At 37.5% G+C, this 26478-nt stretch overlaps 1 protein-coding gene across 1 annotated transcript in view; it reads left to right on the forward strand.

Annotated features, from left to right (window-relative positions):
- The first annotated feature begins 633 nt into the window (after window positions 1-633).
- NUPL1 (nucleoporin like 1) overlaps window positions 634-26478 on the forward strand; it is a 32222-nt gene continuing 6377 nt past the window's right edge. Inside the window, 13 exon segments of the mRNA XM_009870324.1 lie at window positions 634-874; window positions 2206-2241; window positions 4332-4484; window positions 6043-6177; window positions 6920-7030; window positions 9910-9934; window positions 10369-10434; window positions 11218-11392; window positions 12759-12838; window positions 13426-13544; window positions 16032-16114; window positions 18667-18868; window positions 24772-24870. Coding sequence (XP_009868626.1) covers window positions 634-874; window positions 2206-2241; window positions 4332-4484; window positions 6043-6177; window positions 6920-7030; window positions 9910-9934; window positions 10369-10434; window positions 11218-11392; window positions 12759-12838; window positions 13426-13544; window positions 16032-16114; window positions 18667-18868; window positions 24772-24870 — 1525 coding nt within the window.

A 26478-nucleotide genomic window follows, 5' to 3' on the forward strand; every position in this document is an offset into this window, starting at 1 on the left:
TTTGCCACGAGACTTTTAAACTGTAGTTATGCAATTAAAACCTTATTGATGACTGATCTCATATTCTCCTTCCTCTCTCTTCCACTTTGTCTTGAAAATAACTCTGGAAGTTTATTTCTGTAACTTTCTGCCAGGTATACAGTCAGAAAAGGAAGTGCGGTAGGCATAGGTCCTCTGTGGCTTGTGCCTGTGGGGAAGGATGGCATTTTGGTTAGAAAATGAATTCATGCGTCAGTGTGTTTGGGGTTAAGATAGAGCAAAGTTGTGCTGTTAATGTGAATGGTTGCGTGACTGCTTGCCACTGAAATGTAAACTAGAAGTAACAGTGGTTGGGGTTTCTGGTCAGAAATATCTAACTGGACTTGTAAGCTGTGTTGAAAAAGGTTCTTCGAGGTTTCTTGTCATGCCTAGCATTTCAGTAGTTCAGGGAGAAAAATTAGGCAGAACTAATGAGATGATTTAATGGAGGAAAGTTCATATTTCCCACTGGTCTAGCAAGATGTGGTTGGTGTCAGGGAAGCAGTGGCAGTTACAGACCTGTAGAATGAGAGAGAGAGAGATTTCCTCTTTCTGTTTGGGGGCAGCGAGCTTGGACTCTGTCTTGTGCAGCTGCATTGTGTGCGCTTTGGGAAAATGAATGATGGCGTGGGAAAGAAATTGAAAGAAGGTGAGGGAGAGGTGTGGACTTCTTATTTTGAAAAATAATTAGTGCTAATGGTCTTACTTTGTTATAGCTCGACAGGAGGACTTAATTTTGGAACTCTGGGTTCCTCGACTGCTACAGCAACTACATCAGCTCCTTCAGTGGGCTTTGGGAGTGGACTTTTTGGATCAAAACCAACCACTGGCTTTACACTAGGAGGCACCAGTACAGGTAGAAAAAATTTTTGTACAGCAGAAATTTAAATCAACAGTAAAGAAATAAATGATATGTACCCAAAAACTGGGTGGTCATAACATGCTTACTTTTTTACAGTAATTCTGTAGATTAGAATGTTACTTACCTAGTCTTGTAAAAAGGCTTCATTGAACAGCTTAAAATGTAATTCATTGAGAATTATACAGCAGCAATGCTGCAGAAACATAAAAGCAACTACCAGAAAACTGTGCCTGGAACGGTGTGTAATTTGTTCCATAATTTGAATCCTGATGTTGTCTAAAAATCATAACTCTTCATCCAGGATACTCAAAATTACAATTTAAGATTGAGATATAGTTTGATTTGAAAAATATTTTAAAATTATGTTAGTAGTTGTAATGTGTTATCTGTAATCCTGTAGTAGTAAACGCTTCAGGTTTTGTTGTTTGAGGGTTTGCATGAAAAATTTGTTAATGTTTTCTTAGGTCTGTAATTCAGCCTATGAACATACAGATTATTATGGAAGTATTAGAGTGCAAAAGAGCAAAACTTTTCTGACTGGAGATATTTTTATTTTTTTTCCATCATGCAGACATAATTTAGTACTTTTGGCTCCAGTATTTCTAGACAAAATGGTCCTTTTGTCTTGTGCAGTTGTAGGTAGGGGAAGTTCTGATAACCAGTCTACTAGAAATAAATTCAACAGTAGACTGAAAGCTGGTATTACTCCGTTTTGCTATGTTCGAGTAATTTTCTCTTAGCTCTTGACAGTTGTGTAGATCTTCTAATCAGATGCTTGTGGGTTTTTGTTTGTTGGTTTGGTTTTGCTTTTTAGAATATGAAATGGCATAGCACTTTGTTTAAAATATTCTCTTTAAATTACCAGTGGGACAGAAACCCTAAACCAAAACACAGGATTTTTACAAGGACTTTGGACTCTCCGATCCTCTGGAATATACCATAAATGTGCTATTCTACATGCTGTTATGTACTGACAGCTGATAGAATTGCTAGTTTCCGTATTTTTGTTTACCTTCATTTGTTTGAAATTTCAGGCAATTTACTGTACTGCTGTGTTGACACTAGCTTCACTGTTACCAGATTCTTATAAAGAAAAATTAAATTCTTTGAAATCAGTTATGCTTTGATTTCTGCTACTGATGCTTACAAATACTGTTTTCTCTGTTAATGTTTTATTTTCAACATACAACAGAAAAATGTGTATAATAGTCTACACGTTGTCTCATAATGTGGCATTATTTGTGTTTTGTTTCATGTTTTTTACTATCATAACTGGTCTGTGGTCTTCAATTACTGTTTTTACTCTGTTCTCATTCTTAAAACAGGAACAGCGACAACTATTGCTACAGGACTCACACTAGGTAAGAACCTGATTTGGATTTTAATGTTATACAGGCAAAAAACCCCCACAGATCTTTCTTGTAACCTGTAAGGCTACTGGCCATGTGTCAGCTTTTCCCTATTAGTAATTGCAGTCTGCTTTGCAGCCCAGGTGGTTAAGGCTGCAACCCAGAGTAGAGCTCAGCAGTTCTGGGCACTGCTACTTGTTGTTAAAGGATTACTCTGTTCCTGTACAACAGTGGCGGTGGTCGAAGTGAAAAATTAACTTCATGTTTATGTTTCCCTAAGGAGTTTCGTTCTTCAACAGGGTGGAGGTGGAACACTTTATCAAAGAATTTTTTTGTACAGAATTTCTTGCTCTAATGAACTTTGTGTAAGCTGAGCTCTTTGGTAATTAGCCATTTTAGAGGAAAGAGGGTTGAACTGGGAACTGACCTTGGGGTATTGCACTTTCACTTCTCTAACGCGTCTTTAGTGACTGTTCTTCAGCTGTCATTAGAAATCCAGGAGTATGTTTGTAGTTGTGGTGTGGTGCTGTTTTTTTTCTTTTTAAACACCAGTAACTGAGGTCTGAGGAGAAACTGAGCTTGAGTGTCATTCTGGGGGTGGTGCTACAGGACAGACTGCAGTCCCAGAACTTAGTAACTTAGGAAGCCATACTGTGAATAAAAAGAAAAAAGTAGTGTTGGATAAAGAAGTAAGTGAAATGGGCAGAAGAAGGGAGGAGCAGCAGGTAGCCCACAACAGGCTGTGTGATGCATAATCATGTGTGGCAGTTGGTGTTACTATGCGGATGAACATTCTTTTCAATAGCTGAATAAAATTGTCATCCCGAACAGACACACAGCAATTAGTGAAATTCCAAGGCATGTTTCTTACTGTCGTGGGTTAGGGCTGGGCAAGTCAGTAAAACATGATCAGACACTCTCTGACCCCCTCCTCCTCGCTAAACAGGAAGGAAAAGGGAATGAGACAGAGAGACTTAGGGATTAGAAAAGAAATCTAAACCAGCTTTAACGAAACAACAATAGAAATAATAGTGAAGTGATAAAAATAACTATATACAACTATATACAAGTCCAATAGTGAACCTTAATCCCCACATCACCCCCCCAATAGCAGTCCCCACTGAGGAAGCCCCGGGCTCAGTGGCAGTGGGGAGCAGGACATGAGAGCCAGATTTGGGAACTCAGAATCCGGATCAAAAGCAGGAGATCAGACGGAGTCCTCTCTGGACACCAGCCATTGAAGAAAGAGAGAACCTAAACTTTGATCATAACTCAATTTATACTGAATATGACGTATATGGAATGGAATACTCTCGTTGGTCACCTGTCCTGTCTATTACCCCCCAGAGGTGCAACCTTTTACTTCCTTGTGACCCCCCTTTACTACCCGGCACCCACAGCGTGGCACACAAGAGCCAGCAGTGGCCTTGGTCACTACAGGAATAAGTATCAGCAAGAGCCTTTCTGCATCCCAGTCCCAGGCAGTAACTGTGAACATCAGGTGTTATCACTGCTGGTAGCACACACTGTCTGCAAAAACATGCTACTAACTTCAGAAAGTGCAGCCTTTTAGAAGAGACTGATCTAGAAAATAAGAATCACCGAACAACTGGGTTTTTTAGCTCAAACTGGGACATTTATACATGCTGCTGTGGTTTGTGTACATATATGCACACTCCTCCTTTGCTTAGAAATAAAGATTCTAGAGTGCAAAATGTTTAACATGAAAACAGGAAGAAGTAGTTGTATTTGCTCTACTTTAAAACTGTTCAGGAGCAAAGTTTGAGGGAATAACATCTCAAAATACTTTTCGTTATTTACAAACCGAAAGGATATATGCATTCATTTTAGTCTGTATTTTGGGTAGTATTTGTTAATAGGTCCATTAATGAATATTTGGTTCATCTATTACATCTGATTAAAGCCCATTAGGAGGGCTTCTGGAGCAAAAATGTTTGTGCAATTAATGTAAACCTTTGAAATTTAGCTGAAGGCACTATGGGGATGTTTTACCACTTATGTGGTGCTCTTGGTGGTTAAATGGGAATAGTTAATTCTGAAGCAGAATATTCCAAGAATAACTGTTTCTGTGTTTCTTTTAGGTACTCCTGCTACTACATCAGCAGCTACCACAGGCTTTAGTTTAGGTTTCAACAAACCTGCAGGTTCAGCCACACCGTTTGCTTTACCTGTTACTTCTACCTCAGCAAGTGGCCTATCATTATCATCTGCTCTTACATCAACTCCTGCAGCAGGTAGGAAAATGCTTAGGATTTTGGTGAGGTGTTTGTTTGGGTTTTTAACAGTAAAACTTCATGACAAAACAGTTCTACGCTCTGTATTTTTTTACTACTCGTGGTTTTGTGGTGTTTTAGTAAGAAGGTTCATTGCACCTCATTAGTTCTACATTTGGGTACCTTAACACAGATAGATTTATGGACAGTATAATATGACATAGGCAGCATATAATTTGAGTCGTTAGAAGTGTAGCAAGAGCTGATTTGTCATGTAAAATCATTATTTTTGTTATTGTTAACCCCACTGAGAGCTGAAAGCTTCCTGCTTGTACAGCTGAAAAGTTTGGAAAATGTCTAGCTTTTGTAGATTGCTTGAAACAGTTAATGAGTTCTGAAAACAAGGTCTTTCCAGTGTAGTTCTGACATTGGGACACACCTGTCATCATAGTTTAGTTATCATTCATGATAATAATTAAGACTAGAGTTCATTTTCCTTAATCTTAGGAGTGTGCATTTGAGCTCTGTGCCCTCTTGTGCTCTGTCCCTTTATGTCTATGGTCTACTCAGTTCTTCCCTATCCTACCAAAAGCTGGGGTGCTTAATTCCAGAAGAAGGCTCAAACTACCAAGGAAATGTTCTTGTATCATCTCAAAAGAAAATATTAACATTTCATCATTTTAATACAAAAAGTCAATAGCAATTGTTAGATCCATTATGCTGTAAAATAAACCTTGTGCCAGATTCTAGGTTCTCTAGTGTTCTGGGGGATGCTAAAAAATTTTTTGTAGTTGCAGGTAAGTATGGACCAAACAGGGCTGTGATTTTGTAAAACAAAAGGACATGAGTATGCTGGTAGATTAAGCATTTAACATGAACCAGCAATGTGTGCTGGCAGCTCAAGAAGCCAACCGTGTCCTGGGCTGCGTCAAAAGAAGCATGGCCAGCAAGTCAAGGGAGGTGATTCTGCCCCTCTACACTGCTCTTTTGAGACCCTACCTGAAGTACTGTGTCCAGTTCTGGAGCCCTCAACACAAGAGGGACATGGCTGGAGTACCTCCCTTATGAGGACAGGCTGAGGGAGTTGAAACTCTTCAGCCTGGAGAAGAGAAGGCTCCAGGGAGGCCTTACAGCAGCCTTCCAGTACCTGAAGGGGGCTACAGGAAAGCTGGGGAGGGACTGCTTACAAGGGAGTGTAGCAGCAGTATGAGGGGCAGTGGTTTCAAACTAGAGCAGGGCAGATTTAGATTACATCTTAGTAAGAAGTTCTTTACTACGAGGGTGGTGAAACTCTGGAACAGGTTGCCTGGAGAAGTTGTGGATGCCTCATCCCTGGAAGTGTTCAAGACCAGGCTGGGTGGGGCTTTGAGCAACCTATTCTGCGGGGAGGGGGACCTGGGTGATCTTTAATGTCCCTTCCAACACGAGCCATTCTATGATTCAAAAGTCTCTGGCTTTTTTTGGAGAATTTGCACAAAATTACGATAATGGTGCTGTTGAGACCTTTCAGTTATTTCAGATTGTCTTTGGATATATCTGCATGCAGTGTCTGCATGAAGCTGGTTTGGTTTCTCTGCAGGAACTACTGGCTTTACGTTGAATTTGGGTGGCACAACTGCTCCTACTACAACTGCCTCCACAGGCCTTTCCTTAGGAGGAGCCTTAGCAGGTTTAGGAGGTTCACTCTTCCAGAATACAAGCACAGCAGCAACAGGTGAAAGTTTTATTTTAGCTTTTTTCTTTAGCTTTTTTCCTTGTTTGTCAAAACATTGAAATTTGATGTGTGATTGTAGAAATTCATAATGTAAGATTTAGTTTATGCAAAATCTTAACACTGTTAAAGTGTAATTTTTAAGTGTTACAGTTAAGAGCAATATTGCTATCAATGGACAATAAAAACAAAATCTGAAATCATTGGCTTTTTCATTAAATTCGCTTGTACTTTTTAAAATGAAAATGAAGGGAAATCTTTGTCATAATTGACTCAAAGTTGATTGTAAATGGCAGAGGGCAATGGGAGGCAATGAATCTTTAATTGTAGAAAAGGTGAAAGCTTGTTTTTGGTGGCTTTTGGTCTGAATAACATATTTTAACTATTAGTATTGTCACTTAATGTCTTCCTGTCTTACAGCTCTGGAGGAAGGCTTTGTTGCACTGTTGTAGTCTCGGTAACGCTGCTCTTAAACTCTGCATGAAACAGAAGGATGCTTAAGATGCTGAAGCTGAGTTAGCTCTCTGATTGACTACCTAATAATGGGAAGAAATTATGTAAAACACTTGCATACAGTTGTATGAAACTTCATGCAATCTGTTTTCTTCTCTGATTATTTTACATATTTTTTTAAAAGTGTAAGTGAATATTGAAACTGCAAGCAAAATTGTGTGTGCTTTTACTTTAAAATAAGTTTGGATTACCAACATTTTAAGTGCAGAATTTTCGTTTGGGTTTCTTGTAGGACTTGGGCAGAATCCTTTGGGTTTGACTCTGGGGGCAACTGCGGCTCCTTCAACTACTGCCAATGAAGGTCTTGGTGGCATTGATTTTAGTAGTTCTTCGGACAAAAAGAGTAAGTTTGTCTTAAAAATATTCTTTGTTTCATTGAGAAAACTATCAGCGTACTGCAGCGAAAACGTTTTGTTGTGTTAGGAGTGTGAAATTAAAGCTAATGACTTCAGGTGTTTTAGTTAATGTCATTTGTAGATACTGTGCTTGTATAGAAGAGCAAGATTTTGCTTGCAAAGGCAATGTAATGTAACTTTTATTTAAAAATGTATAAGCCACTTCATACTTCAGAACCAGGATCTAAACCCTTTAGCGTTTCAGGAGTGAACACTTGTAGGGCGGTGGGCAGTCTTTCTGAAAGGAGCAGCCATATGTCAGATAGCCACTAGAGGGGGGAGCAGAGCTGCAAGTAAAGAAAGCATTGTCAATACCAAACGTACTCATTTGAAACCAGCTTTCCCCAACTGTAACAGATCTTAAGCTTGGTTTCTTTTTTCAAAAGAAGAAAACAATAAAAGTGTCTTGCACAATAAAAATGTTCAATTCTTAGCTCTTATTCTTCAAAGCTATGTTTTTGGTGTGTGTAGTTCTATCTGGTACTTCCTATCAGGTTGTTAAAACCAGTTATAAAATCTTTACCTGAGTGGTAGCTTTAAAGTATTTAAGGGAATATTGAGCATTGACATATGGGCATTACTAATTTGTCTTTCTTTTATACTTCCAGAGTAAGCTTAAATAAAGCAGATTCTAATTTTATTTTTTTTTTCCTGGGGAATCAATACTGTTAATTCAATCTTGTGATTCCATTCAGTATTCAGATTTTAAACTAAGTATTCCAATAGCTAAAAGGAAGCAAATACAGAAAGTCTATGAAACCATCTTTATGGAGTAACATAAGTTGTGGAGAAATAGTTCTTCATACTTGTAGAAGAGATAATGTGTTGACCATCCAAACTGTAGTGCTCTGCATGATGTTGATTCATTTTGGAATTTATTACTGAAGCTGAGAGTGATGAAAAAGCTCAGATTCCTAGGTTCTTGGGGTTTCCCATTATTATTATAATAGGATATCACAACAGTTCCATAATATAAATATCTTAATGAGGACCAGAGAATAACAGTCTCAAAATCTAATTTAGTCTGACATATCTCAACATAGTTTAGCACAGCTTTAGGATGTAAACTTGCATGAGTACCTGAGTTCCTCATATGTTCGGTAGTCAAGCTTGGGTGAGTTGGGCTATTGCTGTCAGGATGATAAGCAGAGATCCCTTAGCTAAGCAATGGGAAATGCCAAAGGAGGCTTTTTTGAGTTTTCTCCTTTTTGTTTTTAATTTAAGTTTTAACTTAGAAGTATTTCCCATAATGGATAGTGCTGGCTTGAGCAGCCCTATTAAAGAACCCTACCTGTGTGCTGCTACTTGATTCTGTCAGTACAATTGTTTGTCCTGCTGTATGAGGAACTGTGTTAAGGTTTGAGGGCAGTTGTTCTATGGTTTTGAGGGTTTTATTTCTCTTCCTTCCTGAAGAAAAAGACAGTGGAGATGTGGCTACCAAACAAAAACATCCTAGGAATCCTGGGACAGATAGGGGCTAGCACCTGTGTTCTCTCTTCTCCAATTGGTTATAAAATCTTTTCCTTCTGAAGGCTGACTGTCCAGTATTTCTTTCCAGTACTGCTGCAGGAAAAGATGATGTTCTTATACATACTTTCCACATGCATTATTAAAAAGAATGTAAGAAAAAAAAAAACAACACTGGAGCACTTGCCCAGAAAATAGCAAAATCTTGTTTGAGATCTGTATCTTTTACTTTTTAAGTATTGTTCTTATGTACAGAAAAAAGTCACTGGAGAGCAAAAGCAAAGTGTACTTACGTTTTTGCCTGTTTTTTAGGTTATCAGCAGAGAAGGGAGTCCTGAATTCTGGGGTTTAATCCCCTTTTTTTTTATCTTAGTTTTGTGTAGATTTTTTTTTTTCCTCTTGGCGAAGGTCATAGGGCATGGTTGTAACACTCCAGGCTCTCTGATACACTGGGTGACAAAGTCTGCAGACAATTTAAGTAGATGTTGCTTTTAAAAGTAATAGCTTCTCCTCGCAGGAGCATTGGCTAGTGCAGCTTAAAATATTTGTGGCACTAGCATGAGCTGCATAGCTACTCTCTGCATTGGTGGTGTTGAGAGGGAGGTTGGGATGAAAACTGCATCCAGCTGAGGATGGGTTTTTTTCTTGGGTTTTCTGAGTGAGTGTTCTTTCTAGCGGACTGCTGTGGTATGGGATGTGATTAGTGCCCCTGGCCATGACTAATTCTAGTTCATGACTATTTCTGTTCTACTCTTGTTTCTGTTTTATGCATGAGGCTGTTTTCAGCTCTGTTCTTGGAGGCATTTGGCATCTTGATCCACAAATGCGTAGTTTGGAGTGTGTAGGTGGTAGGTAAGCAGTAACATCCTCAGTTCTATAAAACCTCATTTACTATGGGCCTTAATGCAACAGCAGAATTCTTGGGGAAGTTCAATGGACAAACCTTTGTTACCCTGATATGTGAAGAGGAGGATGCTATTGCTGAATTTAAACACTTGAATGTTTTGTGAGTGCAGGCCTAAGTGAGTTGTGATTGCGTAAGTAGAAACAGATTTCTTATGGAACTGTAGTTGTTTATGCATTTGTGGTGACTTGTATAGTGGCACCGAGTAATCTAGAACATTTTGTGTGTCAAGAAATGCACACCTCAACTATTGAACTGTTGTTCTCAAAAAGACACTTATCTGTGAAGGGAGAGTAAATTAGAACCTTCTTTCTTTTATGACTAGCTTAGTCTGTTCCTTTTATTTGTGAAAACAAGCAGATTATAGTCATTAATTCTTTCCTAAAATCTCATTAAGGTTGTTTTCTTTGTTCTTCGAAGCTTTATATCTGACCTACGGATTTATTTTTTTTCTAGGTGACAAAACAGGGACAAGACCAGAGTAAGTGTCAGACTTTCTTTGCGTTTCATATCTTCTTAGAAAACAGCTAAACTAAATTTGTTGAGTTTTCTACTACTTTGATCCTGAAAAAGGCGTAACCAGCTTGCAATATGGCAAATTTCATAATGGTGGTTCATTTTAAATACTTGATTTGATGGGAAAATTGCAATACATATGACTTCTGGCGTCTGTTACAGACTGGTTATGTGATCTGAAAAATGGTTTCTGCTAATGTGTATAATGCTTACACCAGGGGCTTGGACCCTGGCATAGTATCTCTGTGAATTAATCCAAATATTCCTAGTTGCAGTAGTGTACATGTAATCAGTGCAAAACTGTAATCAGTCTCTTTAACATTTTCATTATGCTTAGTAGCCATACAAAAATGTGTGGCAACGTTAAAATGCTATCTAAACATTCGTTGTCTCTTGTAGAGATAGCAAAGCACTGAAGGATGAAAATCTACCTCCAGTAATCTGTCAAGATGTAGAAAATCTACAGTAAGTAGTGGGGTTTATGACAGTTAATTAGCTAAAATACTGTATGCTGTCAGTGCTCTGTTACAAAAATACTCTGCTGCAGGCTGCATGCAGGAGGACTTGCTGGCCCAAGGCCTTTCGGAGGTAGCCTTAGAAACAGAGTAACCATCTAGTAGTGGAAGGCTTAGGGTGGCATTTTTTTTTTTTGTGTGTGGTGGTTTGTTTCTTTTAATCCTCACTTTTCCCTGGTTGAATGCAAATAGGCATTCCCAACAAATGTACTCCTAGAATCTGACCCATCTCTACCTGGGAGTATTGAGCCTGTTGCACATGCATAGCAAGTATTGAACGTTATGGCTGTATTCCATGTGCATTGTGGATCTTGTATGGAAATAAGAGAGAGCTGCAAAAGAGCCTTGCCTCGGGCAGGAAAGAGGCAGGTTATAGACTAGTGAAAGAGGCTGTCCATCACTGAATTTCTGAGTTCAAAGTAGTAATCACTTTTACGTAGCTGCTGTACAATACGTATCAAATAGATATCTTAGTTTGTCAGGGTTCAGCATAACATGTTTAAGCACTTGCTGCTGAAGTTTGGGCGGGTGATGGTTTTTCTGCAGTATTAGTATGCTAGGAGTTAAAGTAATACTATGTTATACAATAATTTTACTGTTTAATACTTGATTTTGGAAAAAAATAATTTAATAGCTATTTAAATAATGTGACCAAGAGGTAAACACTTGGGTGCTTCAGGTTCAGTATATTATGTTTCTTCCCTCTCCACCCCCTTCTTTTTCTCTTACCCAGGAAATTTGTGAAAGAACAAAAACAAGTTCAGGAAGAAATTAGTAGAATGTCCTCCAAAGCAATGCTTAAAGTACAAGAAGACATTAAAGCCTTGAAACAACTTCTCTCTGTAGTTGCCAGTGGATTGCAGAGAAACACTCTTAATATTGACAAGCTGAAAGTGGAAACTGCACAGGTATAATTGAATGTGAATTTTGTTGTGTAGAGTTTGTACGTTGGTTATTTCCTGTAGGGTAACTACCCTCCTTTATCAGCTAAGTTAACGTGTCTAAACCAGTTGTAAACAAAGTGAAAATTTTAATACCTTCTGATCTATCTGAAATTACTGGGGGAGACTGAAATCTCTGATGTCAGTACTTTCAGATGGGTACAACAGCACTAAAATTACTTCTATTCAGGAAAGCACTGCTACATAGCAAAGGCAACAGAAAGGAACGTGTGCCCACTTTAGTTCAGTCTTAAGTGTTCAGCTGCCGGTGAAGACATATTTTTAATAACATGCTGGACTCCAGAGCAGTAGAAATGCAAGTATGTTTTCTTCTGATGACTCAAAAAAACCCAGCAACCCCCCCAAAAAACCAACAACAAATGGGCAAACACAAAACCCATTCCATAGCATTTCATCCATTCACAGTATTTTAACTGTCACTAATATTCATTTAGGGAACTTGAGTCGCAACTCTGCCCGCCAGTCTGCATCTTGGCTGTGTAACCAGTTTGAGCTCAAGTTTTGATGCACATGCTTTTCAAGCTAAGATCCATACCACTTTTTATTTCATCTGGCATGTCGAGCCTGCTTGCTATGTTAATATGTGTATTTTATTCTAAGCTAAAAACGTTGATGTGTTTTCTGTGTTCTGTGATACCAAAAGGAAATACGCTATAGTTGTGCCTTCGCAGCTGTTTTATGTGGAAACAAAACCTTGTTACTAATATTCTCTTATTCATGTAAATGATATAGTTGAGAATAATCGCATCACCAGGCACTAAAAAATTCCTAATGCATCGTTATTATAGAGTATTAAACAGAAGTGTGTGCTGTGATTACCATGCATATAAAGATCATTTCTATAGGAAGGGAAGCTTTTTTTTTTTGGAAGTAATTAACTTTTTTTAAAAAAGAAAATAAGCAAAATAATAATCCTTTTTGTTCTATTCCTTTTACTAGGTGTGTTATCTCTTTGCACTTGACTTTTACCTTTTTTTTTCCTCCCTTAGTCCTCAGTAATTGTAACAGGATTTCTGAAGTACAGTAGAAATTAGATTTTTATCTCTGCCAGTTTAGTGCAGTATTTTCTTGGTGTGCATTCAGTATGTGCTATTATTTGTTCCTTCCCCAGACTTCTGTTGGTATTTGCCATTCTCAACTTTCTTGCAGAAAAGAATTTTTTGAAGAATTTCTGATCAGATTCTGTCATGATGTTAACTTAAATATATGAAAAAAATATTTTATGTGAATGAACAGTAGAGTTATAGCTATTTTTCTTTTTGGACATGTCATGCAGAACTTTATCTTTTATGAATCTTCCCTATTTGTTTAGGAGCTAAAGAATGCAGAAATAGCATTACGAACACAGAAAACTCCTCCTGGTCTCCAGCATGAAAATACAGCCCCAGCGGAGTGAGTTATATTATTGACTATTTGTTATGAATAATGATAACTTGGAGAAGACTCTGGGGAGACCTGAATGCAGCCTTTCAATATTAAAAGGGGCTTATAAGAAAGATGGGGACAGATTTTTTAGTAGGGCCAGTAGTGATACGACAAGGGATAAAGGCTTTCAATTGAAAGAGGCTAAATTCAGACTAGATATAAGGAAGAATTTTACTTGTTTATGTACAATGAGGATGGTGAAATACTGGAATAAGTTGCCGAGAGATGTAGATGCCCCATCCCTGGAAACATTAAAGGTTGGGTTGGAGGAGGTGCTGATGTAGTTGAAGGTGTCCCTGCTTACTGCAGGAGGGGTTGTACTTAGATGACCTGCAAAGGTCCTTTCCACTCCAAACCATTTCATGATTCTGTGAACTTCATAGTATGGTTTTTTAATGCTTCTCTTCCCACTGGTAGAGGGATGTCAGGAATGGTATAGAACATAACTGTTGCAGATAATTAAATAAAAATAGATGGCTAATATATATGGTATTTAAAAAATGTGGCAAACTAGTGAAGTTTAATCATACAATTTCATTGCTTTACTTGTCTAGCTACTTCAGAATCTTGGTTGAGCAGTTTGAAGTACAGCTGCAGCAATACAGGCAACAGATAGAAGAACTGGAAAATCATCTTGCTACTCAAGCAAATAATTCACACATAACTCCACAAGGTAAATGTTTGATCTTTAATGTTCCATATATAAAAATAAAGAAATCTTACAAGGAAAAAGTTAGTAATTAATATCTTCATTTGTTGTTGTTGGCTTTTTTTTATTTAACGTACAGAAATAAGTGTTCAGTTAGATTCTGCACTTGTTCAATGTACAGATTTGGAATTGAAGGTTAAATTCATAAAGGTTCTTGAGCTTTTGAAGATGGATCCAATTCCTGAGGTGCAATTTGTAAGCTTGATTTGTTTTGCCATACACTATATCTGTCTCCCTTCAGCATGTAGCTGTTAAAAGACTGATGTTTGGTACCTTCTGTCTTGCTCTGGTGGGACAAATACACAGATATGCTCTGCCAGCTTTAGGTCGAAATGGGATCTTTTCATTAGTTCAGAGCCTGTTAGTATCACCTTCAGCTCAGTCAGAAGATTTAGCCTTGTTTGATACCACATCGTTCAGTCTTCAGAGAATCTCTCTGGTCAGAGGATATTGACCTCTGGTCAGTAATCTTCTGGTTGGTTACTATTCCTGTAATCATAAACATTTTTATCTTTTGGGCCATCTTAGGTACAGATCCTGCAGTAAGCAGTGATTTCAAGTGCACGACTTCTTGTCCCAAGTGATACTTGAAGAGAAGATACTGGAGAAGAGAAGGCTCTGGAGAGGCCTTGTTTCAGCCTTTTAGTACTTAAAGTGTACCTATGAGAAAGATGGGGATAATCTTTTTAGCAAGACCTGTTCCAGCAGGGCAAAGGGTAATGGTTTTAAACTAAAATAGGGTAGATTTAGACTGGTTGTAAGGGAGCTTACTGTGAGGGTGGTGAAGTTTACTACGAGGGAGGTTGACCAGGGAGGTAGTAGAGGCCTATCCCTGAAGACATTCAGGGTCAGGCTTGATGGGGCTCTGAGCAGCCTGATCTAGTTAAAGATGTCTCTGCTCATGGCGGAGGGCTTGGACTAGATGACCTCCAGAGGTCCCTTCCAACCAAACGCATTCTGTGATTCTATGATCTTGCTGTTGCAGGATGGTGCTTAGTCTCTAGACATCTCTTACAGGTCTAAACTGAGACGTAGCTTCCTGAATGGGAGATCTGCTGAATCTTGAGGGTCCTCTGTCTTACCATGTGATCTTCTTGCCTGGCTGGAGTGTTGACAGGGATGCCTTCCTAGATTTTTCTCAGTCTTATTCAGCATTTTATGCTGTAATCTAAAGGTTCCTTGCTTGTTTGGACGGCGCTCAATCTGTTGTGCCACCACTCTTAGATTGTCATCAGATGATCTAGTGATCTAGTCAACACTGTATTGCATATGTAGCCTATACAGGAAGAACTTGCCTTACAATGCAGGAAACCATGACCTAGAATGTTGTGAAAACTTTGAAATGTCTGGTATTCGGTATCAACAAATTGCCTCAAAGCTCTGAAACCTTGTGGCCAATCTTTCTAGATACCTCTGCCTCCACAAACCATCCCTGTAAGTAGGCATGGGATTTATTCCCTAGCTTTTTCTTTCAGAAGGAAATACAAATCGTAATGGAGAAACTCCCGTGTGGAGAGGCAGGCTGTTTTAATTTGGGAATCACTGCTAGACCTAGGCATCTTCAAGGATGTGATAGCTACTATTAAATAGTAGGTTATATACATCCTTCAGAAGAAATGCAGAAGCTGATCTCTTGACAAGACCGCTTCAGCACTTTTCTGTCCTGCATTTTGACGCGTTGTTTCAGCGCTTCTTTCAGAAAAGCCTCTTTTGTCAGCCAATGCTTCATTTTGCCATAAAACTTTTGAGATTTTTCCCTTTCATCCTGCAGTGTTGCATTAGTTGGGTTGGTGCGCTGGAAACACTTTTAATATCCCTGTGGGAATTTAGGGTATCCTAAATCTAAGACTTCATGTAGGCAAGAAGCTCCCCAGTGTGTTTCTCTGTGTTTATGATATCCTTGTGGGTGAAGCTAGGATAAGAGTTACTGTGATTCTTGTTAATCTTGTCTTTAACATGTAAGTAAAGCTTCCATTCTACTGTGCTCTTCAGCAAAATCAACTGAACACTTAACTGTGCTTTAAGTCAGAAAGAGTAGAAAATATATACAAATGCAAGAAAATCTGATTTTACTCTTTTTTATATAAAAAGCAAGGAGGTGAAATGTTCCTGTGTAATTAAATAGTTGGATAAAATAATTTTTTTTTTAGCTTTGCTAAATGATAGAATCGCAGGAAATGAATTACCATGTATATAAAAATAAATCTGATGAAAAAAGTATTTTTCAAAATAAAGTGTGAAGCACTTCCAAAAAGTAGTCCTTGGGTTATTTGTGTCACCTCATTGCTCTCAAATTCCATGTTTCTTGTAGTCATTAACTTATTCTCATGCAATTGCTTTAGTGCTTTGTGCTGTATGGGTTTTGGGTGGATTTCCTGCTGTGATATGAACACTACATCTTTTCTCCTGTTAGCAAGGTTGACACAGCGATATTTTATATGCCTTTTACAGATTTGTCTATGGCTATGCAGAAAATCTATCAAACATTTGTAGCTTTAGCTGCACAACTTCAATCAATACATGAAAATGTGAAGGTATGTTATTTTGATGTGTTCCTGTGTATTTAAGTGAAAGAACTACGAACAGTCGCTTTCTGAAAATAGATCTTCAGGTACTTTCTTTTTGTTAAATAAACTTTTTTTTTTTTTTTCAAACTGTCCTAGAGAATTTGCTTTGATTAACTTATGTTCAGCTGCAGTCTAATTTGAATTATTTACTTCTAGTGATAATGGCAGCTTACCACTGTTTTTTGTTTAATTCCTTTTCTTTTTAATTGTTGATTAATTTTTGAAATGTCTGTCTTGGGAGCTCAAGCTTGTACGATTTGCTTTTTGTCCAATGGCCTCTTGATCTCAATCAAAGATGATGTAAATCTGCTCTTACTCAAATAGGTAACAGAGAAAAGCAGGTGTTCATGTGTAAGATTTTTCAACATACCAAAGAATTTTGGTGAAAATTGTGTTCTGGCCTGCTTAATTTTTTGCCTTTCATAGAAAATCATGTGTATAGGAAAACAAGACTACTGTGCAAAATGTATCAAAGGTCCTAGTTGGGGCTGGATTTTTTTCCGTCATGCTTGAAATTCCCATTTACAGTTCTGGATATACTGACAAAATGTCAGTGCTTCACAATCAGTACATTTCTTGATCATCATAATCTGTCTTAGTTACAAAAAAAAAAGACCAGACTTGGGGAAGATTACACATATTGGGGATTGTTTCTGCTGAGTGACTTCCTTTATGGGAATAGCTCTGGTAAATCTCTTTGTTTCCTTCTCAAATCTTCTTTTGCGCAGTATTGTAAGTTCTCTAAACATTGGAAACATTTTTCCTGAAAAAAAAGCTCAGGAAAGTTGAGCATCTTGTACGTACTAGAATTCTTGCATTGCATTACTTCAGTCAGCGTGGATATTCAGTGCTTTACAGCTGCCTGCCATCAGATAGTTGTACTACTCTTAGTTAACTCTGATTTGCTACGAGAATTAAATCTATCATCTCCTCCATAGTAGAATTACACAAAAAGGATCCCAAATGTGTTCTGGGCTCCTTGCTTCTGACATCTGAGTGTAGCGTCAACTCATGCAGTGGTCTTTGTGATACTACATTTTTTGTTGTTCTGCAATATGAAGAGCTTGGATTAGTATGCAAATATAAGCAGTATTATCTCAGTACCTTATCAGCATGACTGACTTGACTTCGGCTTAAGTATTCTGTTGCCTGAAAATAAGGGGTTGATATAAGGATTTTTCTTTCTTTTGTGTATTTTTTTGAGATTTAATCTAGTGGGTGGACACAGGGGCTAATGTTTTGGAAGACACAAAGTTTCAAAATTCAGAAAAAATAATAATGTGTTGCTTAAGTGGATCTGTCATTCTGCCCATCTGCTTTAGTTTATCAGCTGGAAGACGCTAGGAGAGGAGAGCAGTTTTAATAGTGCTGTCTCTGCCTTTTTTGGTGGATGTGGTATGGTTTGGGAAGGTAGAGCTGTGACCACGGTTCATTCCTTTGTCTGAAATAGGCTTTCTGTTTTGCTCACATGATTTGATTCCGAGGTCTAAGTTGCAGAAAAATATGACCTGAAACATCTTTGCACAGGGCTACTTGCTAACTATATTCATATCATATATGAACATGTAGATATGTTCTGTATCTGAGGTCGGTGAAATGTGCTTGGGCACAGTTCAGGTGGAGAATGTCATTAAATCATTCTGCACTGATTCACCTTAAAAACTGCTCTACAACATTTCTACTTCTATGGCAGTCAGTATGACACTGTATTAAGTCTCATCAGTTAGACGAATACCTCCAAAACCAGCACTCCTGATGTGATAATGAGGTCGTTCTTCCTGTGTGTTTCCTGCTTTTGCTGTTAGTCTTAAAATCACAACTGTTCGAATTCAAAAGTCGAAACTTTTGGATTGTAAACTGCTCTTTTTGGAAACAGGCATAGCCTTAGCCAGGATCACAGGACATAGTGTGCCTTCCATAAAATTCAGTTGCATCTACTGGTTTCTTTGGTTTTAATAAATCTGTTAGAAATGATGAACAGGCCAAGCTGCTTTTTGCCCCAGATGATGGAGTTTTGAGAGGGAAGGGGGCAGGGCAAAAAAATGCAACAGATGCACTGTTCGTTAGTCTGAAGCTGAATGATCTATTGCATTTGCACTACATTGCCCTGGTGATGAAATGCATCAGAAACAAGTGTATTCTAAAATTCTAGTAGCTTCTTTAGCTTTGTGCTAATAAATGCAAGAAAGGAAGGAAGAATAGCAACACAGGTGAAGGTGATAGGGGAGCAAAAAGAGACCCTATGCAGAAAGGGTGGGATTGAAGTGTGGGGTTGGTGTTTTTTTTTGTTTTTTTTTGTTTTTTTTGCAATCTGGCTGTATTTTTGCCTCTTAGGTCAACTAATACAGTGATACAAATTGAATTGTGCTGATCTACACCAGCTTTGAAAGACTTTGATACCATTCAGTATGTTAGTTTTAAAACGAATGTAATTTATAACTCAGTGTCTCTTTCCTTAATAAATTAAGCTTTTATGTCAAATACACTGAACTAAAATGGCTTCCCCCCACCCCCTTCAGATGCTCAAAGACCAATACCTTGGCTACAGGAAAACCTTTCTGGGAGATGCCATGGATGTGTTTGAGGCAAGACGAACAGAAGCTAAGAAGTGGCAGAGCGCGCCACGTGTTACCACTGGACCGACCCCTTTCAGCAACATACCAAATGCAGCAGCCGTTGCGATGGCTGCAACACTTACTCAGCAGCAGCAGCCTGCGACAGGTCTGAGTGCATTCAAGTTATAGATTATTAGTGTTGCGACAGTAGTAAATTTGTGTAAAGTTTTCTATGAAGTCTTCCTTTGTGTTAGACTAAAAACCTAAACATTGTCATGAGCAAAGTAACTGATACATAGCCAATAGAAAAATGCAGGGTAGATTTAGCAATAATCATACAACAGATACTTAATCTTGTGAATTTACTTGTATTAGTGATATTTACTGTATTGTTCTAACCCCTTGGAATGTGAGTCTTCACTCTTAAGTACCATCTCTGAATACACATAGTATAGCCTCTTTCCAGAATTGTATGGTTGTAGTACATTACTTTGAGTTAATGAGGAGAGAATACCTAAATGCATATTATCTTTTTTCTTATGTAAAATTAATAATGCATTTTTACATAGCACTTTGGAACTCTAAAATGCAAAATGCTGTAAAACAGGAAGGATAGTGGAGCGAACATCTGTAGGATAGGAAGATGGATGCCTGGCTGATTATTTTATAGCCAACTCCTTTGTCAGGGTGATGTTGGAGCAGTTTTGGTGGCCATTCTGCTGTTGTGAGTAAGTTTTAGAGAAAGCAAAGTGCATCAGTGGTTCTGTGTGTGCATGTGTGCGAGGGAAAACCAGAACAGAGGAAAAGCAAGACCATTGCTAATGACGATCTGATGCAATGGCAAAGGAAATGACTTAAAGGCACCTTAGTTGATGTTGTTATGCCAACCAACAGTTCTCAGACAGGGATTCCTGAATGTAGAGAAACAAATTAATATTTAATCATTTAACAGAAGTAACGTAATTTCAGTTTAAATTTACTTGAACATGGATACATGTCTACATCAGCAAATTATGGAAAGCATAGGTAACTTGATTCTACCATTTGTTTTCTAAAATTCTATTTATCTTGGGTCTAATGAAAGCCCTATTTTACCTTTTTCTTCTCTTGGCTTACAACAGCAGTCATATTTTGAATGGTTTAAGAGACCTATGCAGCAACCACCCTAAGTATGGCAAATTATTAGACTGCCCTTGCCTTTTCCATAAAAGGAAAACACAGCCTCTGGCCCTTATAAACAGCAAGGAAATGGCTGTAAAAGACAAACACGCCAAAATATTTTGAACACAACAAAAAATGAAGTCTCCAATAAATATTTCCATCATAGACCACAGTCATCTGTTGCTGCTGAGTTAATCCACAGAAATTTTGTTGAAGTGATATCTGCAAAAGAGTCTGGCTTTAAACAGAAAACATGAGATAATGTCACGCTTCTATCCACGTTAAAAAAAATGTGGGGTGTGGCTTTCACAGCCTAATGTTACCAAAGTAGTTCTCTCTCCATCTTTCTCCTTGTCTCATGGGTTTTTTTTTAAATACTCTCCACAGTCATTGCAGGATTAGGTGTCTATGAAAGTCATATGCTTGGAATGTCACATTTAGAGTTATACCTGCATTTTCACGGGTGAGGGATTTGCATTTCCTCTTCCTAGTACAGATGCAAGAGAACTGCTAGTAACTTGAGTAATTTGATGCCACTTAAGGCACAACTTTGTGATTATTCTCTTAGGAGTAGGAGGGGGGAAAAAAGGCTGTACCAACATGCCTGAGAGAAGGTGAATTTATACCTTAAGATACCCTGATATCTTTGGTAGTGAAAGGAGTAAATGGGAGTGTATGTAGGTTGGGCTGGGGAGGGATGTTCTGTTTTTTCAGTTGGCTGTTTTGGCAAGAGTATTTCAAAAGTCAAAAATGTGCCAACAAAAAGAGCGACAGATATAGAACAAAGCGCCTAACTTATGTCAAACATGCCAACGAAAGTGGTCAACGATTTGTTTACTACTTATTCACTTGGAATACTGTTACCATCCATGAGACTCACTTGAGGACCTGGAGAAACAGAGGTAAATTGGTATTTTGAATGGCATTTCAAGAGTACTGAAAACCCTTAGAAAGTAGGGTTAGGTGAAACTTGAAGTTATCTTTTCTGTTCCTCTAGCTCAAAAGCAGGATTAGTCAGGCCTGAACTATTTCAGAGATGTCTTAAAATCTTCAAAGCTTGTTAGAAAGGAAAATTTCACAGCTTTCTTAAATTACTGATTTCAGTGCTTGACTTTTCCCCAGCAACATATATGAAATTTCTTAGCTTCAGATTAAGGCTGAGAAGAATATATTCTTTCAGTTGTCTAGGAGTCTTTTAAATATTTAAAGACTACCTCCTCAATTTCCTTTTCTTTGCTTGAGTTTTCAGATGGCCATTTATGTTATGAATTTGATAAACTATCTTCTATAAGTTAAAATCACACGTTTCTTTGGAAGATGTAGATCCTGAAGAGTGGGATAGATGAGGAATAGGAGGAGGTTACGAGAGGGAAGAGTGAAATGGGGTGTATGTAAAGGGGGTGGGAGGAGTGTCTGTATAGTACCTGACCTGCTGTTGCTGTTCTTGAAGATAAGAATAAAACAAGAAAATTCATCTGGGCTTTAAAGTTTTTGACTAAAAACTAATAAACGGTACACTAGTATTGAGGGATGGTTAGTGTCTTTCAAAAAAAAAACCCAAATATTTGATGTTTACATCATTAAGTCTGTTTCATAAGATTAGTTTAGAGTTAGTAACTGTTCTTTCTCTGAAAAAAGATAAATATTAATTTATTTTAAATTTGTGTTCAAAAGTCTAAGGTTTAGTAGCTGCATCTAAACTGCGGGATCAGGGAGTGTTTCCCCAGTTCCTGGGTGTAGATACACACCCTGTTCATGTTCTCTCTGTATGCCAAGGCGTGTCTGGCTTCGGTTGAAATAAATAAAGCCAGTGGATCCTGGCCATATGGAAAGGGAGCAAAGATGTGCTCCACTGGTCTCCTGGGATGGATAATCAGGACACCAGGACTGTGGTGTGCACACTGAAGCACAGTTCTTTGTGCGGTTTTTCGAAGCTAGAGTTAGGAAAATTACGCTTAAATCTTCTTGGCACACGACCTTTCTCCCTAGCATAGCACTTTTGCTCTGAGCGCAGCTTTATTGGTCGCAGTGGTTGTGCTTTTGCGCAGCTACTTTTAACCACTGCGTCACCTGCACCTTCCCTGAGCAGTCCAGAGCAGCATGGAAATTAAAATGATGGTGGCTAGTCTACCTATTATTGTTTATGGGACTAAAGCAAAAGATTTTTAGATGAAATTAAAGCCTAGTGAACCAAGAGCTGCAAATGTGTGAGGCTGAAACTGCTGTTTTTCTGGTGAGACTACGCTGTCTTAAAGATATGCTTTTCTTAAAGCTCACCTTTCTGCCTCCAAACATTGATAAAGTACCCCCCCAACAGCTTAGTTACTCTCCCCTTAACTGGTGAAGAGCAGGTAGTCCAACTATTGGCACACTTTATGTTTTGACTTGACTCCATACGAGATTGAAGTGCTAATGGGAAAGGATAATGAAATCTTCATAGCACTAAAACTTTTATTGTGTAATTAGATATTAACTGTGGTTAAAATGAGTCTATTACTTTGTCAGAATCCGATCTACCTTGTGACGCAGAATTTGTTCAGTGTTAGGACTAGCTATAATTTTAAAAAAACAATTGTAGTGTCACTTTAGGAAATCTGGCTGACCTATCTGGGCTCTTTTTAGTGAGTCCTATTCATTAAACTGAAGTGCTCTGCAGGGCAAATATATCAAGTTTTAAAATGTTAAAATACTTGTTAAAATGAAATTGTCTTGTAACTGTAATAGCCAGAAGTGCCATTTTTTTTTTTCTAGTACTTGTGGCATCGAAGAACCTTTTTATTTCTACATTTTTTTTGCTATTGAAAATTATGTTTACTTACAAAAACTGTAAGTGGTCATGATGCCTTTAGAACATTATGGTACAAAATGAACGAATATCATACGCTGTTGCTCAGTGAAAAGCTTGTTAGCCTAAGGCATAAGATCTTGTTTTATGTAAATCAGAGGAGTTTTAGAATAATGTTTTTTATTGGCTCATTGAAAAGCTTGTTAGCCTAAGGCGTAAGATCCTGGTTTATGTAAATCAGAGGAGTTTTAGAATAATGTTTTTTACTGGGTCTAAAAAGCTTGGCCTGGAGGACAGTAGTGTTTTAAGGTCTTCCACTAATGGTGCCTCCTACTGAAATAGAAACTTGGGCACTTGAGAAGGAACTGGATATGTGGGTTTGGGTTCTTTTAGTTTATGAGTTGACTGACTCGTGTAGGATTTTTTGTTTCTTCTTACTGATAACATTTTTTTATTATTTTTAAAGAGCTGCTAGGTACATGTATCAGTGTTTAAACTGGATGTAAACAAGTTTAGCTTGAGATTTATGTGAAAATTTGTAATTACAACATCTGATATACTTTTTTTTCTAAGTTGAAAAAGATAGCTTGGGTTTCCCAACTATTCCCTGCTAAGCAGAGACTGACAGCTAACATCTTTAGATGCCCTTAAAATTTAGTTTAACACTACTTTGAGTACTTTGAGTGTTCAGATGTCATTCAGCTTGGATCACATAAGAAGTTCGTGTTCCTAGCAAAAATGTTGCTTTTCAATATACAGTGCCTTTCCCTTGATTCAAAATGATTTCCCATTGAAATCCTCAATACTGAAATAGTTTTAAAAGCTTGAAATACTTACATTTTAAAACTCTATATAAATATTAGTAACAGGAAACTGCGCAGAGCAAAGGATGACATTTTGAATGAAGGGCAAATGTGGTGATGGTTTAGGAAAAAAACTGAAATAATCTGAGCTTTGTAGTAATTTTGAATAAATCATCACTTTCACAGATACAGTACGTGTAAGTATGTTTATAGATGGAGAAGGCTATCTTGAGGGAAGGTGTGAATGTCTGGATTAAGAGTTTGGCGCTGTATTTTATCTTCAATGGTTAAACTATTTAACTAGTGCACTGAAAACTGTTTGAAAAAGACAGGAATCTAAGATTGTACTGTGAAAACTGTCAAAATATATTAATTATTTATCAGAATTAATTATTTAAAAATGTGTTAGTAATGGGTGAGCAAGTTGATTCTTTATTCCCCGAGGTTAAAACAAACTGAGGCTGTAAATTTCATCTTGGCAGACTGAGAATGGTTTTTTTGACAGTCCTGCATCTTAATGTGAATATGCAGGGAAAGTACTGTCATCTTTTTTAAATTATGGGACAAACTCTGACTCTGAAATTTTGAATGTATCTAGTTCATTAAGGTACACAGAACTGTGCCTTTTGTAAATGTTTATTTAAACAGGTGGTTTGACTAGTTTACCTTATTGAATGGTGTTATGTAGCAGAGCTTAACAGAACTCAGTTATCACTTGTGTGGAAAAGAATTGAATTGTCATGTTACTGTGTAATTGACTTGCTTAAAAAATGAACAATAAATTTAATAAAATAAAGTCATTGTCTTGTTTTTTATCTTAGTGTTCTGTTTAAATTTGATGAAATACTTGAGTAGTTATGAAGATTCATATTTATCTAAAAAATAACTTTTGGTAGGATAGTTTTAATTACACTAGGGTCAGTTCTTATGTTTTTAATTTGAAGATTTTTCCCTTATTCTGATTCCATTAATACAGGTGGCAAAATATTGTTACCTATGAGTTCTCTCAGGATTTTGATTAATGTTTTAAAGTATAAGGTGAGACTGGTTAACTTTTAAAAATGCCAAATGATGTTATTGTCATGTCATTAGCTCTGACTAGTTTCACCTTATTACAATCAGTGTTGTCTTAGATTTTTAACCAGGCGGATGCAGAGGCAGGCAGCAAAGTGAGGAATTTTGATGGGATAAAGTTTGGGATCTTGATGGGATTTGTTGAAAGCTATGATGTTCACATTATCAAATACTTGAATAAATAAATAAAGGACCTCTTTACTATGAAAGAGTAAGGCAAGTCTGTTCTCATTTTTTTTATACCAGGGCCACAGCCATCTCTGGGAGTTAGTTTTGGAACGCCATTCGGCTCAGGTATTGGCACGGGCTTGCAATCAAGTGGCTTAGGTTCTTCAAGCCTTGGAGGTACACTTTAACTTTTCTAATCTTTCATTTAATTATTATGCCGCACATCTGAATCTCTTGCAAACCTGTAACTCCAATAAGAGGATAATCTGTTTCAGGGACAGACTTTACAATCTGCCAGTCTGTACTTTTCAGACTTCTTCGTGCCTTGCAGAGTGAGGTGCTAAGGCAAAGTTCAGACTTATAAGCCACTGTAGTGAAAACCCAGGATGAACAGGGTGAAGTAATCACACAGAAGTTCTGTTTTTAAAGTTAGGAAAGTAAATCAAGTACATCCTTGTATAACTGCAACTTGACTTTATTTTTCATATGTCAAAGTTAGGCACTTGAGGTCTTGGATCATGCTGTAGCTAATCCATACAAATTTTTCACCTGTATGTACAACTGTTAACAGCAGGGACCTATTTCTGCTTGGATTAAGATAAGAAGAAATGCTAAAAAACTACTACAGTTCTGGGATTCTGCTTGCTGAAACATTTGCTTTAGCTGTCACTCTGTCCCTGAATGCTGAGGTGAAAAAAACTGAACCCTCCTCAAGCTATGAGAATGTTAAGAGTGCTGACAGGGAATACGTTCCGAGAGGACACATGACTGAAAGAGTTGGGTGGTAATAAAGTTACAGAATTTGTGTAGATCTTTTAATTTCAGTATAATGAATTCTCAGTAATAGAGCTACAAGTAGAATCTTAACAATCAGTAGAATCTAGTTTGCACGTAAATTTCCTGTCTGTATAGGTCAGGGGTTCAACAGTGCATGTCAAAAGACACTGATGTCCTCTGAAGCTTTTGCATGAGATCTGCAAAGAAAATGATTGTTTCCACTGAGCACAACCATAATGTGTTGTGGTTTTTCTTGTTGTATCTTCTCTGCAGCTTCAGTCCCCATCCCTGCGTTTTGCCTCTACAAGCCCAACATGAATCACTACTGTAATGTGTTTAAAATACTTAAATGTTACTTTATATAACTTGAATGTTGCATCAGTTTTACACTAAATTATCTCAAAACTTTAATACCAATGTCTCTTCACATCAGATTTTAAGCTTTTTCAGATACAAGAACGTGTACACCTAAGCAGCAAAAATAACCGATAGTGGTCTAAAAGGAAAATATTTCTAAAGTACCAGGTTATTCCCACAATGTTTTAAATGTGTTTAAAAAACACCAAACAAAAACACATAAAATCCTTCTAGACCAGATAGGTTGTAGACAAAATATTGTTTATATATGTTCACTAATGTAGATTAAAGAACAATTTCTTTGAAATTGATGGACGATTGCTTCTAGTTTTGTCTTGGGGGCCTAACTTGCAGTCTTTTTTCTGCTAGTTCTTTTTGCCTGCATTTCATCTTCTCTGTATTAATTTGCAAAATCTTAGTCTTCTGACGAATCAAGAAGATTATATCTCATAGAAGCAAGTGTAGAAGAATAAAGGAAGACATGCAAAATATCCTGCAGGTGTGCTCTTGGAAACAAATTAGCAGAACAAATACTTTAGGGTTTGTTTTGGGGTTTGTTTGGTTGTTGTTTTGGTTTTTTTAACAGGACAATTTTTATTATACTCTTGAAACATGATTTTAATTAGGGAAATTTTCTTTCTTTCCCTGATA

The sequence above is a fragment of the Apaloderma vittatum genome, unplaced genomic scaffold (assembly GCF_000703405.1).
Source record: "Apaloderma vittatum isolate BGI_N311 unplaced genomic scaffold, ASM70340v1 scaffold6675, whole genome shotgun sequence".
In the NCBI taxonomy this organism is placed as follows: Eukaryota; Metazoa; Chordata; class Aves; order Trogoniformes; family Trogonidae; genus Apaloderma; species Apaloderma vittatum.